This window comes from Tauraco erythrolophus, chromosome 4 (assembly GCF_009769465.1).
Source record: "Tauraco erythrolophus isolate bTauEry1 chromosome 4, bTauEry1.pri, whole genome shotgun sequence".
NCBI classification, from domain to species: Eukaryota; Metazoa; Chordata; class Aves; order Musophagiformes; family Musophagidae; genus Tauraco; species Tauraco erythrolophus.
This window is the reverse complement of record NC_141468.1, coordinates 84,864,083-84,878,982: the sequence shown is the minus strand read 5'-3', so window position 1 is coordinate 84,878,982 and position 14,900 is coordinate 84,864,083. Positions and strand designations below refer to the sequence as shown.

Genomic DNA, 14,900 nt, shown 5'->3' with positions numbered 1-14,900 from the left:
TTGTAAGATTTTGGACCCTTGCTCCTCACCAACAAAAACAAAAAGTCCCAAAGCCAGAAGAAAAAAAAGCGAGCGCTGCCTGGGAAAAGCCCCGTGCCCTGTTTCCTCCTCTCCCGGGAATGAGCGGGGGGTGCTGGATGGCAGCCCCGGGCACGGGTGCCGCGCCCCGACGGAGGAGGCTGCGGGCGGGCGAGCAGGAGGGATGGGGCGGCTGCGGGCAGCCCGGCTCCTTCCTTCGCCTCTTCCCGAGCCGACGTCCTCCCTGCCGGCTGCTTTCCCAATGCCCGGCCCGGGCGGCGGGCGCGGAGGCGGAGATGCTGCGGAGGGGGGGGGGGGGGGGGGGAAAGGGGGATGGCGGGGGGGCCCCAGGCCCGGAGGTGGTTTCGGGAGAAGCCCGAGGCTCGGCTGCCTCCGGTCGCGTTCCGCACGCGCAGCCGTGACCCCGTTTCTCCGTTTCGGTGGCGCCGACGCCGCCTGTCCGGGAACCGCCATCTCCGCCGCGATTCCTCGCAGGAAAAAAAAAAAAAAACAAACAAAACAAAACAACAAAAAAACGACTCGCTCTTTGCGGGGACGGGGAGACACCGGCATCCCCGCGGGCTCCGCCGGACATCGACCCGGGCCGCCGGGCATGGCGCGGGGGGGGGGGGGGGGGGGGGGGCGGGGGGCTCGGCGGGGCCCAGCTTGGCTCCCCTCCCAGCGCGCCCGCAGGCGCCGCGCCGTTCTCTCACGTCACCTCCCCCAGGCTCGGGCCTCATTGGCTGAGGGCGGTGCTCATCTTCTGGGCGAGCCAATCAGGCTGCCCCCAGCTTCGCGGGCGCGGGGACGCCGAGGCCTCATTAAGGCGCGGGGTCCGCCCCTCGCTTGGCTCGGCGGCTCCAAGCGGCGGCGGAGCAGCGTTCGCTCCGGCTGTGGCGTTCCCGGCGGGCTGCAGTGTTCCCGGTAAGCCGGCGCGGATTTAATCTGTTAATTCTCTCAGGCTGAGGGACGAGCCGGGGGGTGGGGGTAGAGCGGCCCCGGGCTCCCGGCTCGCTCCCTTCAGGGAAGGAGGGCGCCGGAGCCGCCGGGAGTGCTCCCTCGGAGGGGCTGTACCGGCGCTCTGGGCCGTCCCTTCGGAGCGGGGCTGTCGGGGCCCGGGGGGAGGCTCCCTGAGGCGGGGGGTGCGGGCGGGCCCCGGGACCCGCAGCCGGTCGGGTGTGCGTCCCGTGAGGGGAGGGATGGTCGTGTCGGGCCCTGACTGGCTTCTGGGGGGGGCGGCAGCCGTGAGGCACCGTGCGTGTGTGTTTGTGTGCGGGAGCTGCTGCCCCGCTCCCGGGCATCCTCGGGTGTTGGTGTTGCTGCCCCGCTCCTGGGTGAGCCGCTCCGGTCTTTGGGAAGGCTGGCACAGGTGCAGCGCCCAGGGATGCTCTGTAAAAGGGCTGAGCCGGTGAGCTTGTGCTGGTCGGGGTGAGGAGCCCTGGAAATGGCCACTTCTGGCAGTTAGGCCTTAAAGCTGTGCTTGGCTCCACGCTCTGCCCGTGCAGATGTTGTCCTGAGCACCTTGTCCTCATGCTTCACTGAGCCTGGGCTCTGTATTCCTGTTTTATGCAGGGTCTAGCCTGCTGCCTGTACCTCCCTGGTGCCCCAGAGGTTTTGGCAGATTTCTGTGCACTAGAGCTGTGGTAATTGCAGTCTAAACAAGTTTTGGGGAGCAAATGATATCCCAGGGCATCCATGAGACGAGAAACTTTCCCTTGCTGGAAACGCAGGAGCTGTGCATTTGCATGTTTTTGGGAGGAGGAAATTGGGAGCTTTCCCTGCCCATACAAGGGGTGTGTGCTCTATTTTTTTACAGTTCAGAGAGCAAATGATGGTTGGCAAAACCGTTTGCACTTATAGTTTCTTTCTTGGTGTTTGTTCTCTTCCTGCAGGTGACTAGCCAAGAGTGTGTGGTGGCCCCTGTAGAAAGCAGCTCTTGAGTCCGTGCTGGGATTTGTGAAGGTTGTTCCTTTGCCACAGGAAAGGTGAGTGGGATTTTTTCCATGTCTTCTCTAAGGCTTTCTAGCTTAAATTGAACTGATATTTAAACGACCCCGTGACTGCCAGTCCTTTCTGAATTTGTTTGAGAATGGTGATTCTGCCTTATCTTTTATAGAACTGAACTGGAGTTTATGGTTCCCAGATGATCCTAGGTCTTTGAGTCTCTTGTTGTTGTTATAGTCAGAGGAATTTTTTTGCCTTTGACCAAAAGTGCCCAACTAAGAACATCTGCAAACAGGTGCATCCCCTCTATTGGGTCTTGTTTTTTTGCATTGGGTCTTAATTTGGTTTTGTAAATTATGTAATCTGTTCTGTGGGTAATACAACCAATTAATCTGAACAACGAGGTATCTGCAGAGATAGAGCTTTTTATGTGGCTGTGTTTTGTGTAGTCGTTCGTGCTGTGAACACACTGCAGTTTTTAGTGATATCCATGGGATATTGGAGAAAGATCACTTTGGCTTTAAATGGAAATGCTGTCTGATACTCCTTTTTGTTATAAATCTGGGATCTTAAAGGGTACAGTTCAGTATTGTGTCTGATGTGACATGACACTGGAATCCTAACAATAGTTGATTTCTTTGCTTAATGTGCAGCTGATTATTGTGAGTGGAAAAAGTGGAACGTGCAAGGGATATTGTTTGAAATGCTCCTTGTCATACACAAAACTCAGGCCTCCTTTGCCTGAAATCATAGAAAACTTTCCTTTGTATTTATCAACTGCCTATTGTGTACCAGGCAATACCTTCTGATACTCTGTAAAAATCTGTCTGTCCTCACAGGCTGTACCAGTAGTCAGAAGGCAGAGCTGGGGAGGTGTTGGGCAGTGTCCTTGTGTGATGTAGACCCTGCTGTGGGAGTAAAGAACTAATGAATTCAAACTTTGCTATATACTTTTTTGAAAGTCTGGTAAAAATGAGCACTGATACTGTGCTGGGTGCTTCCCAAAACCCAGAGTACATGGGCCTAACCCATCCTACAGACCTAATTTAGGGCTACAGCGGGCCTGAATTTGAGATGCTTGGAGTGGGATTGTAGCACCTCCAACTGATTTGAGGTGATGGGAGCTCCCATAAGCATGTCTCATGGAAATCTAGTCCAGAGTTGGACCTGCAGAAGTCAGACCTCAATCTCCCACTGTTTATGGTTTTAAGAGCACTTAATGGTTATTTGAGTATACAGCAGTCCTCCTGGTGCAGAGAGTTGTATTTTTATATATTTTTTTCCATTACTATCTGGTCTGTGACATCTCAGGTCAGAGTGGTCAGGTGGGGCTCTCAGAGCTGCAGTGCTGTGTTAGATGGACCTTTCAGGCTTCACACAACCTGCTAGAAGATCTTTGGCAACACTGCAAAAGCTTGGGTGAGTGGTCAAAATCCATCTCCTGTTGAAGATGATCCAGAGGTGGTGTTGCTTAGTAAACAGGAGCAGAGACAGGTGCCATTTGACCTTATGAATGTGTAGCTGTCTGATATTTAACGAGGACAGCAAGTGTGCCATTTGTGCCCACTGCAAAAGTAAAGACATCAATGCTGGTGCCTCAGAATCTGGCATTGTAGTTCATAGACACATGAAGGAAAAAGGAACTTGAGAGTCAGGAAGGGGATGGAATAATCTGAGAAATCACTTCTGGATTCAGGGAAATGAGGACTCACTAGTTGTGCATTGCTTTCCAGAGTAGCTGTGTTGTGGCATTTGAGTGTGGAGGAATGATAGAGGAGGTGGCCTGGGGAAAAATCAAGTGAGGACTAGCATAATTAGCAGGACAGGATAGAGGTGTGAGGAAACAAGTTATGCAGAACATGATTATGGTGACATCTCCCTTGAGGAAAGCTACTAAGGTTCTATATATTGCCAGTTCCAATTCTGTGGTCCTCCTCTCTGGTTGAGGATCACAGCTGCTGCATGTGCCTGCATTCATTCCTTTGGAGCCAGTGTGGGTCTGGGCAGCTCTTAAGAGCTTGGGCTCCATGTCTCACCTCTGGTAAGTTCACTAGTGAGAGTGAGACCTGCTTCTCTGGTTGGGAGCCTCAGGTGTTGAGTGAGACTCAGTTTAAGCACTTGAGGGAAGTCCATAGGCAGGAAAAGCTTGTACAAATTACTACTAATCAACTGGCTAAGTGGGCTAGTTGCAACAAGCGGGTGGAGGATGATGATTTTCCTCCTGCATGAGGGTGGGAAGGAGTTCAAAGCCAGGAGACCTCAAAGATAAAAACATACTCAGCAAACACTCGTTTCTTTGGTTGTTTTGATTCCGATAGTAATACAGCAGCAAAGAGTAGACAACTATTTGTAATGCATTATCTGTGGGATGCTTGATGTACTTGTCTCATGTCTCTGTCCAGATGCATCGTCGTTAGATGCCAGACCAGCTGTCATCTGTGCTAAGTTGCAACCAAAATGGCCAAGTACAGGCTTGTTCTTTTAAGACATGGAGAAGGAGCCTGGAACAAGGAGAATCGCTTCTGCAGCTGGGTGGACCAGAAGCTGAGCAGTAATGGGATAAAGGAAGCTCAGAACTGTGGCAGACATCTTAAAGCGCTTGGCTTTGAGTTTGACCTGGTCTTCACCTCTGTCCTCAGCCGCTCCATTCAGACTGCATGGCTTGTCCTGGAAGAGATGGGCCAAGAGTGGGTCCCCATTCAGAGTTCCTGGCGACTGAATGAACGTCACTATGGTGCACTGATTGGTCTCAACAGAGCAGAAATGGCTCTGAATCATGGGGAGGAGCAAGTGAGAATCTGGAGGAGAAGCTATGATGTTACTCCACCTCCCATAACTGAATCTCATCCTTACTATGAAGAGATCTACAATGATCGCCGGTATAAATGCAGCGATGTCTCTCGGGAGAATCTTCCGAAGGCTGAAAGTCTGAAAGATGTGCTTGATAGACTCCTTCCCTATTGGAATGAAAAGATAGTGCCAGAACTGAAAAGTGGCAAAATGATCCTTATCTCTGCCCATGGTAACAGCAGCAGGGCGTTGCTGAAGCACGTGGAAGGTAAGGGTCTTCCTTTTAGCCCTCCCCTCTTCTCCTTACTCAACTGCTTCAAGCTTTACATCTTGGTCTGTAGCTTATATTACTTATCTAGGCAATGTGACACTTAATGTCTGTGATCCCCAAGGAGAAAGTAAAAAGTTGGCATATTGGAACAGGAATCAGACTGGAGGATGTGGAAGGTGGAGAGAATTGGTTAGGTTAATGTAGTTAAGAAAAGAACCAGGTGCTTTCCTCTTGTTTCTCACTGCTTGTTTTAAACGACTGTATTCAAACTAAGTTTGCAGTTGGTCTAGATAGACACAAAATCTTCAAGCTTCAACTATTTTTGGGTTTATTCAGCTACTTTGTCAGAGGGGTCAAAGACATTGTCAACTGTTACTATGGTGGGTTGCTTTGGAGGCTTCATTCCTGAAGCTTTTATTGCTGAAAAGACGTCATATGGTATGGGATATCGCTTTGGTCAGTTTGTCAGCTGTCCTGGCTAGGTCCTCTCCCAAGATCTTGTCTACTCATAGCCTACTGGGTGGGGTCAGGGAAATGTTGGAGAGGCAGTCTTGATGCTGTGTAAGCATGTGAGACAGTCCTCCATGAACTTCTCCAGTGTGGGTCCTTTCCACTGAGTGCAGTCCTTCAGGAACAGGCTGCTCCAGTGTGGGTCCCCTGCCAGGTTCACAAGTCCTGCCAGCAAACCTGCTCCAGCGTGGGCTTCTCTCTCCATGGGTCCACAGGTCCTGCCAGAAGCCTGCTCTGGTGTGGTGTCTCCATGGAGTCACAGCCTCTGTTGGGTGCATCCACCTGCTCTGGCATGCTGTCCTCCACGGGCCAAAGGTGGATATCTACTCCACTGTTAACTTCCATGGGCTGCAGGAGGACAACCTGCCTCACTGTGGTCTTCACCATGGGCTGCAGTGGAATCTCTGCTTTGGCACCTGGAGCATCTGCTCCCCTTCCTTCACTGACCTTGCTGTCTGTGGACTTTTCTCTTGCATGTTCTTACTCCTCTCCTCTGGCTGGTGCTGTGCAGCAGTTGTGTGGTTGGTTTTTTCCAATTAACATGTTTATCACAGAGGTGCTACCACTGTTGCTCATGGGCTTGACCTTGGCCAGTGATGGGTAAGTCTTGGAGTTGACTGGCATGGGCTGTATTGGACATAGGGGAAGCTTCTAGCAGCTTCTCCCAGAAGCCACCCCTGTAGCACCCTCCACTGCCAAAGCCTTGCTGTGCAAACCCAATACAGACATAGAAAATCTTGACAGATGTAAGGGTGAAACAGATGTAGAAAATATGCTGCAGCCATGGTTGTAGCCCACCCATCTTCTTCCTTCTTTCCTTAAAGTCAGCACAGTGAGGTAATGTTCTGTAGATATTAATAGCCAGATTCTAACACTGTACCCACTTCCTTCTACTCTGCTGAAGCTGAGTCCTCTGCCAGTCTGCAGGGAGGGTAGAATCTGGCCCTGAATATTTAACCTGTTAATAAAAATACTGAAGCTTTAGCCTAAGCTTGTGGGAAGGATGCTGTGACCTGATTTGGATCTCAATTACAAAGCCTCAGTTCTAGAACAAGCCCATTGTGGCTGAATTTATGCATACGATCTTGTGTGTTTTGTTGGGTGAATCACCTGGCCTCAGGTGTAGCTGACATGCAGAGGAGGAGGGGTGTAGCTGTCCTCAATAGTTGTTTTGGTTTTTGTGTTGCTCTGACCATAAGAATAGAAGGAAGGAACTAGGTAAGAACAGGTGAGGGGGAGGGAGAAGCTGAGACAACCCTTGTAGAAGTTGGCTGTAGGTGCTCAAAATCAAGCCCAACAGGGTTTGCCTCTGTAGGACTTTCCAGGGTGCAAGTATTTCAAAGCACTTCATGGGCTACCAAGTAAAGGTGAATTCTTAAGCTTGCACAAAGATATTCATAGAATCACAGAATGGGTGGAAGAGACCTTAATGGTCATCTAGTCCCACCCCACCTGCCATGGGCAGGGTCACTTTCCCCTAGATCAGATTGCTCAAAGCCTCATCCAACCTGGCCTTGAACACTTCCAGGGATGGGGCAGCCACAAGTTCTCTGGGCAACCTGTTCCAGTGTCTCACCACCCTCAGAGTGAAAAATTTCTTCCTTAGATCTAATCTAAATCTCCCCTCTCTCAGTTTAAAGCCATTGCCTCTTGTACTATCACTGCACGCCCTTGTTCAAAGCCCCTCTCCAGCTTTCTTGTAGCCCCTTTAGGTACTGGAAGGCTGCTAGAAGGTCTCCCTGGAGCCTTCTTCAGGCTGAACAGCCCCAACTGTCTCAGTCTGTCTCCATAGCAGAGGTGCTCCAGCCCTCGGATCATCTTTGTGGCCTCCTCTGGACCTGCTCCAACAGCTCCATGTCCTTCTTGTTGTGGGGCCTCCCAAGCTGAACGCAGCACTGCAGGTGGGGTCTCACGAGAGCAGAGCAGAGGGACAGAATCACCTCCCTCAACCTGCTGGCCACCCTACTGGTCTCTGTGTGTTTGATCACCCACTTCAGTTAAATGGAGCATAAGTGAGCTGAATGTGATTTTTGAAAGATCTTTTTTGTTTTAAGTGCTGTAGCAGATTCTTACAATGTTCATGTACCCAACTGCTCCCTGCTGTACAGCTGCTGTTAAGGAACATTATTTAACAGGAGCTCAGGAGCAAGAACATGGGAGATGTCCACAAGGAATGTAGTTGCCCAGTCACGTTTTTCTGGGGTCCTGAGGAAGACATCCTGAGTACTTCAGTGATGGCTGTGGATTCTTATGGCTGTGAGTAGACAAGACCTTAGTTTCAAACCTTCTTGAGGAAAGACTTATTTCCAGCAATGCAGTACCCTTTGGCTGCCCTGAGACTCAGGCTTTAGTGTTTTACTGGAGGGAAGAGTGTTGCTTCTTCAGGGTGCAATGAGAAATAAGACCACTGGAGTCAGCAGTTGAGTCCTTGCCCTGATTTCCCTTCTTCCCTGTGAGATAGGATGGGGTTGTGCCACAGGCCAGCTGAAATGAAGTGCAAGGAAAGGTCACTTGGCTATAGTTACAGCACATGAAGTAACTGGATAACAGTTAGCTCGTGCTTGCAATGGCCTGAGTTTGAGATGTGATCTCTTCGCTGTCCTCCTAGCCTGCTGGGTGAGGAGTCTTCTTCTGTGTGCGTTTTGCCTGCAACTGAAGAGCTCGTGTGACAAACCTGATCAGCTTCTTGCTTCCTGAAGAACAGAAATACTACACAAATACAGTAACAGTGCTGAAATAAAGCAATGGGACACTGTTCTTTCTTTATGACTTAATTCATTTGACTTCAATGTGCATTTCCAGCCTCCTGGCTCTGAGGCAACACTTCCACCTGAGGAAGAATCATGAGGAGAAAGCCCACATGCTTGCTGCAGCCTGTTTATCGTAGACTGCCCTGCTTTGCTGTGTAAATCAATACTGGCTGATTTAGTTGGTGATTGGTGTGGTCACTTTGTGTTCTGTAAAACCAGTAAAACGCCTTTCTGAATCCAGGTAGCTACAGCTAGTTTTGTTTAATCCATCTTTAGAGGAAACCTTTAAATATCCTGGCTCCTGACCACATTATGTGGTTTGTCTAAATTCTCCTGCATGACTTGATCTACTTTGGGTATATCTGAATGGTTTAGACTGGGAGGCTGAATTCGAGAGGTGGGCAGAACGCTTCGTAGGGCCGGATTCTCCGTGGATATGTGGTGACGTGTATGTTAAAATCTATATATGTTTAAGAATCCTTGAAATAAGAGCTCAGGCAGCTTGGCAAGTTGTTTTGCAAATCCAAGTCCTTGAGAATAGTGCTTGTGCCTGGTAAATGGACTTGGGATTTCCCCATTGATTTTTGTGCGGTTTTAAAATTTTAGATGCTCCTTGAGTGCTTTCCTGTAGGTCTGTGATTCTGCTGCCTACAACAGGTGAATTATTTATCCCTGGTATACAGGGATTGCTTAAATTGGCAGAGTATTACTTTTTTTAATGGACACATGACAAGGTATAAGCTTTTTGCAAGGGTTTATCTGTTTTTCTTGCTCTATGCCTTTCTGAAACAAGGCTAATCTACAGCTGAACTAATGTTTAGCCTAATCAAAACAAGAATAGGTTACTGCAGAAGTTGTGTGCTTGTGTAGTCTCTGGGCAGGGGCATAAAACCATTCTCACCTCATGATTAGTTCTGTTTTTTCTGACCCGTTGTCATCCCAGTGTTGCTGACTGGCTTGGCTTTGTGGGTTTTCCTGTTAGTATGTTGGCTCTGCTTTTCTACTTAATGTGAAAATCGCTGGTAAATTTGCACCCATGTGTTCTGAGAACCATCTGTTTTCTCACCTGCTGGAGAGGATGTTTTCTTCATGCACCTTGGCCTAGTTTATATGGTGTCATCATTTTAGAAGCTTGATGGTGTGCGTTTTCTAAGCATGAATTACTCAAAGGTGTCCTGCTTTACAGCAGCAGGCTGCTACTGTGACCTCAGTGCTTCTAAAAAGGAGAAGAAAAAGAAATATTTAAAAAATTTACATTCCCCATGACACCAGCTTTCTCTTGCCTGAAATTTTTGAGGAATAATGTCTTTGCAATCACTGCTTCTTAATGTAACTATTCAGACCCTGTATGGAAACTTTACTGGGAGGTTTGGTCTCAAAATTCACTTGCATGCTTTGGAGACTTGTGTTTGATGTAAAAATAATTAGCAATTTCATTGAGATTAGATTCCCAGAGTATATTAATTGAGCACAGCTAGGTAAAATAAATTTTCTCCCCAGGTACATGTTATTTTAGTGAAGTGGAAGAATACAGGAAAATGCTCCAAGTTGTATAAGTTAACTTTCTCCCTTTTCCTTCCTCTCTCCTTCATTTGAAAGTGGAAATGAGTATCCTGTACCTAGTAATTCTGAGAGTAGTACTGTAGGCAAGATGCTATAGACTTGCTTTTGAGAAATAAGATGTGGGCAAACAGCGATCCTTACACTAGAATTAAATACTGATTTTTTTTTTTTAAGATGGCTTGTGTGAGGAGCTTTGCATAGAATACTGGGGAGAAAAACTGACCTTGGTATCCTGCCTTTTTAAAGAGCCTGTTTGTATTGGTGGCTTAGCAGAGGTTGCTTCGTGTTGAAGTAGCACATGGGGACTCTCATCCTCTTTTTGTGATGCATGAGTTGAGAGGATATGCAGATGAACCTTGTTGTCATCAGTGACCTGTAAAAAAGGAAAGATACAGTCTCCAGGGCAATCTCTTCCTGTTTATTGTGTGTGTAAACTGAAAAATAAAAGAACTGGCTTCACCTTCCCTCCTTCAGCTGTTCCTAAAATGCTATCCAAGCTGTGATCTAGCTGGGAATTGACCCTTGGGTAGCTGGTGGTGTTGATGGAGACTGGAACATGTCCTCCTGTTTTAAGACTAGATAATTTCAGAAACAAGACTGAGCTAGACAGATGATTAGGAAGCTGTTCACTAGGTGTAACACTGTTTTTTTTGGTTTTGTTTTTTTTTTTTCCTTTGGCAGGCATCTCAGATGAGGACATCATCAATGTTACTCTCCCCACTGGTGTGCCCATACTTCTTGAACTTGATGAGAACCTGCACCCTCTGGGCCCTCACCAGTTTCTGGGTGATCAAGAAGCTATCCAAGCTGCCATCAAAAAAGTGGAAGATCAAGGGAAAGTAAAATCTGCTGAGAAGTAAAATCCCACTAACACAGCTGTTTGCAAAGTGTGGTAATAAGTGATGATTTATGTTTGACTGCTAGGTTGCACTGTGTGAAAGTCTCGATTTCAGGCACTAAATAATTGGAAGGGACAGTTGTTGAGTCTCAGGTTGGTAGATGAACCCTCTGCCTTTCAAAAACTGGAATTTAGATCTCAGCATGAGGTTATGGATACTGAAAAAAAGAAATCAAGAGATCATTCAGGTCATGGGAACTTGCAGGGCAGTCTGCCTCAGATCTAGGATCGAGAGTGGCCCAGTACAGAAGTAAAGGTATGTGTTATTGGTGTTTATGAATAATCAGTCTTGATCTGTTAAGGGGAGAAGCACCAGTTTACTAGACTAATTATGTCCAGGTTGTTATTGGCACTAAAACTTTGTCACTGATAAAATGACACCAGATCAGTTATGCAGTATGATTCTTCTGTGTCTATGGCCATGACAGCTTGTTCTGGATGGAGTTCCTTCAGTCTTTCACAACACTTTCAGCTGTACAACTCTTTGCCTCTGTTATTTTGAGTCTTCCAAGGCCAGTTCATGGTCCAGAGGAGAATTTTGTAGAGATGTTCAGGCTGTTAGAGTTACCATAGTTGTCTTTTGTTACACAGTTTAGTTACAGTTCTTAAGGAATCTAGAAGGAATCCCTTTTCCTCCACCATCTTTGCAAAGCCTAGCATGACTGCGTTTTACTGGCTTGCAATAATAGGATTTAACTCAGACTTCAGTCTACAAGCTAAGCACAAAGGTTTCCTGCTTAATGTTGAAATTGTCACTTAGCTCCTAGTGAGTGACCTGAATAACTTTGAAACACTTAATTAACATGTACTAGATGTTTGATTTCCTAGCCAAGTTGTTAGAATAATTCCTGTTTACCCCAGTAAACTGGATATAGGAAAATTCCCCCTCTAAGCTTTCCTGAGTTGCAAAGATCTCTTGATAAATATATTCCATATAATATTACTGTGGCATTCTCTGTATCAGTTTCTCTGGAGGGAGGAGATGCATAAGGCATGGAAGAAGCATTAATGGGTGCAGCTCATTCAGCCATCGTGCTGGTAGGGAAGGATATTCTACCATGCCTGAAAGTTGTTTTTTTTTTCCCATAAAACACTCCTCACAGTCATAGCTTGATTCTTGCCAAGTATGGCCCCTGCTGTTGTGTTTGGCACTAAATTTGAACAGTTCACACTGGTCAAGTGTAGTGTAGCATGTGTGGCAGTTGGATGTTCTCTTTGTGTACAGAAGCGTCAGGGTAATTCCACTTTTGAAGACTTGCTATAATCTTATTTGCAAATACAACACAGCTACGTAAATTTAGATCTGACCCACTGTCTCAACACATGAGCATCTCGATTCTGACCTCAGTCACCAACATGGGTGGCACTGGTGTGTGTGCTGTTTGAGCTGGATTTGTTCTCAGTATGGCCCAGCTGTGAACCTCAAGAGAAGTTGATGAGAATTCCCTTGGTATTATGATAGTATAAACTTTTAAAATTCTGGAGTAGCTGCCTCTTTGTGGTGAGCAGCTCCATAGATCACTTCATAAGTGTGAGAGGATGTTTTTTTTCCCCTTTGAGGAGAGCAGTGTGAGGGTGTGGTGTGCCTCTGACAGTCTCCCTGCTATATGGAGGTAGACTTTCCAGGTCTGATGCTGGCTCGTGTTAGTGTGGCATGTACTCCATAAAAGACTTCTGGCTAGATGGCAGTTTTTCTTGCATGAACGATGCTTGGGCTTCTCTTTGGCTTTTTGTAGCCCTTGCAGTAGGAACAAGTTGCCTGTTTCTCTTTTAAACAGTTTCTTTTAAACATGAAGCTGGTAGGTTTCTTCTTGCTTTGTACAAGCAAGGGTATGTCAGTGTTTTTTCTCTGAAATACTATTAGCAGTTTCCCTGGTACTCTATTTGGTACTGACTTACTCCTCCTTGGTTTTTTAAGATTTCTGTGCATAGAGTAACTCTGAATCTTAGTTGATACTTTACTGAGTCAGTTAACTCAGAGTTAAATTGTTGATCAGCAAATGCTCACCTCCCAATGCCCTGAGGAGGGCTACTGGCACTCAAGTGATCAGATTCTTCCCTAAACATTCAATAATGTATGAAGTTCAGTATCAAGGAAAAGTCACTGTAGACTTGTTAACAAGGCAAGTAGAGCCACCTCTTGTCAGTAGGAACTGCCTGCATCCGGATGTGTAGGCTTACAGGTCTTGGCTATCAGTGTTCAAATCCCTTTGGTATTGTGACATTGCAACATAGAACTTAAAAGACTTGAGATGCAGCTGGAATATACTTGGAAATGATCCTAGCTGAACTGGGAGATATGCTCTCTCCTCCCCTTCTCTTAGAGAATTTATGATCTCTTCTGGGGATGGAGTGGGGAATGGAAAGGTGGATGAGTGAGTGTAGAGAGCTTTCCTGTTTCTTCTTGCAGCTGAATGGACAAAACTGACTGAAACCAGCCTTTCAGAGAGTCACAGGCAGTAAGAAAAGAACAGCAGTGTGTTTTCAGGTGGCACTGTTTCTACAGTGCTGCTTGAGACATGAATAGTGACAGTGCCCTGGGAAGTTTGACTTCATTTGCTTTGCTTGTGACTCAGAAGCAATAACAGGATTTTATGTCCACATCTGGCAGCTATACGACCTCATAAAAGTACCAAAGGGAACTGACTGGGGATTGCATTGTGCTCTTTTAAGATTATTTTAACACCTTGCAATGCCTGCTTCTGAATAGCCTTCTAATGAATCAGGAATTTCATAAAATGTGTGTATTGAAGAACAGAAACCAACTTCCATCAACAGTGGCATAAGGATGCTCGATCTTCAGGCATAGCTACGTTAGAGGGGAAAAATGAGAATCTTGCTGGTGGCTTTAGAGATCAGTGATTGGAAAACATTTTCCTCATGTTTGAGAATGCCTCAAAGTCTTACAAGGTAACCAGTGTTTCTACAGCTGACATTATGGACGTGTTTGATTTGATTTGTTTATGCATTTTTAACTTGTGATTCAGTAGCAGTAATAGCTCTAGAATCCTCTTAAATGTTTGTAAATATGGTGGAGCTGACAAGTTCTTTATAACTCAAATAAATTCACCTGAAGTAGAATTTTACTTGGCTTCAGTCTTTCTTCCTTCTACTCCTTTCCCCTTTGTCTCCTTTCCAGGGCTGATGAGTAAATAAAACTGACCTTCGGGGTCCCAGAACTCATCAAGCAGTCGTTGATCACAGTATCTTGCAGTCAGATTAAAATAGTGTTAGAGCAAACTCTGCCTCATATTTACATGTAAAGAAATTGGACTGGAGAGGAATACATACCTCTAGGAAACTATGGTAGTATTTGCATAGGTACAACAAATGAAACATTTAGTTCCAGAACAGTGGAGCTAAACAAACGTTCATTGTTTCCCATTCTTGCTTTTCTTTTTTAATAAGAAGCATTACTTTTTTGATGGTGTATTTAAAAATTGTAGCTTCTGGAGGCAAAGCCAACCCCCTCGCTCTCCAAAGTACTCTGGTGTCCAGCAGAGTGGTGATTCGAGTGACAAGTGTGAAGAACTGCAAGCCTGCTGAGGACTGCATCGTCTTATTGACCCTCATGCAGAAGGCCTTGGATACTGGGATAATGGGAGGCAGTATAAAGGTCCTGAAAAAGTTGAGCGTTCAGGTAGAAATGGGGAAGACACAACTGTGGCTTAAAACAAAAGCATACTGAAGAAACTGACTTCTTTTTTAAAGTTGGTCTTATGAACGTGTTGAGAGTGAGTGGGGATTGGAGCAGATTTGAGCTGTTTGTGTACTGGTTTTTAACATTTTGCAGTTAATGTGGGAGTGCTCCCAGCCAATTCGAAGTTGTATTGATGTTTAGAGTGTATTTCCCCCCTCCCCTTTCCACCAGTTACCTTTTGTACTTACTCTGCCTTGGTTACACCTCAAATTCTTCCTTATGTCCACTGTTTCCTGTGTTGGGAAAAGACCATCTAAAGACTGGCTTGGTTGAGTCCTCTGTACCTTCCTGCTTAGAAAAGGTTAGATTGCAAGGGACTTAGCTGTGGTCAACTTGGTCTGCACAGCCTGAGGGAAGACTGTCTCAACCTAGTTATGTTTTTGAAGTTTACACTTTGATTTTTTTTGTTGTGGTTTTTTTAGGAAACTTTTTAATCTGCTATTGATGGAAAGCGTC

At 46.3% G+C, this 14,900-nt stretch overlaps 1 protein-coding gene across 1 annotated transcript; it reads left to right on the top strand.

Moving 5' to 3' along the window:
- Positions 1-879: 879 nt before the first annotated feature.
- On the top strand, positions 880-12,663 carry BPGM (bisphosphoglycerate mutase). The gene is made up of 4 exons (XM_086610609.1): positions 880-942; positions 1,911-2,003; positions 4,365-5,020; positions 10,528-12,663. Exons 3-4 carry the CDS (start codon positions 4,420-4,422, stop codon positions 10,704-10,706), a joined length of 780 nt encoding a protein of 259 aa, XP_086466735.1. The 5' UTR covers positions 880-942; positions 1,911-2,003; positions 4,365-4,419; the 3' UTR covers positions 10,707-12,663.
- The last annotated feature ends 2,237 nt before the right edge of the window (positions 12,664-14,900 follow it).

Bases quoted from the DNA above. Each gene is read 5' to 3' on its own strand.
- BPGM (XM_086610609.1), top strand. From the start codon at position 4,420: ATGGCCAAGTACAGGCTTGTTCTTTTAAGACATGGAGAAGGAGCCTGG. The intron at 5,021-10,527 runs GTAAGGGTCTTC...TTCCTTTGGCAG, and splicing joins GTTGCTGAAGCACGTGGAAG to GCATCTCAGATGAGGACATC.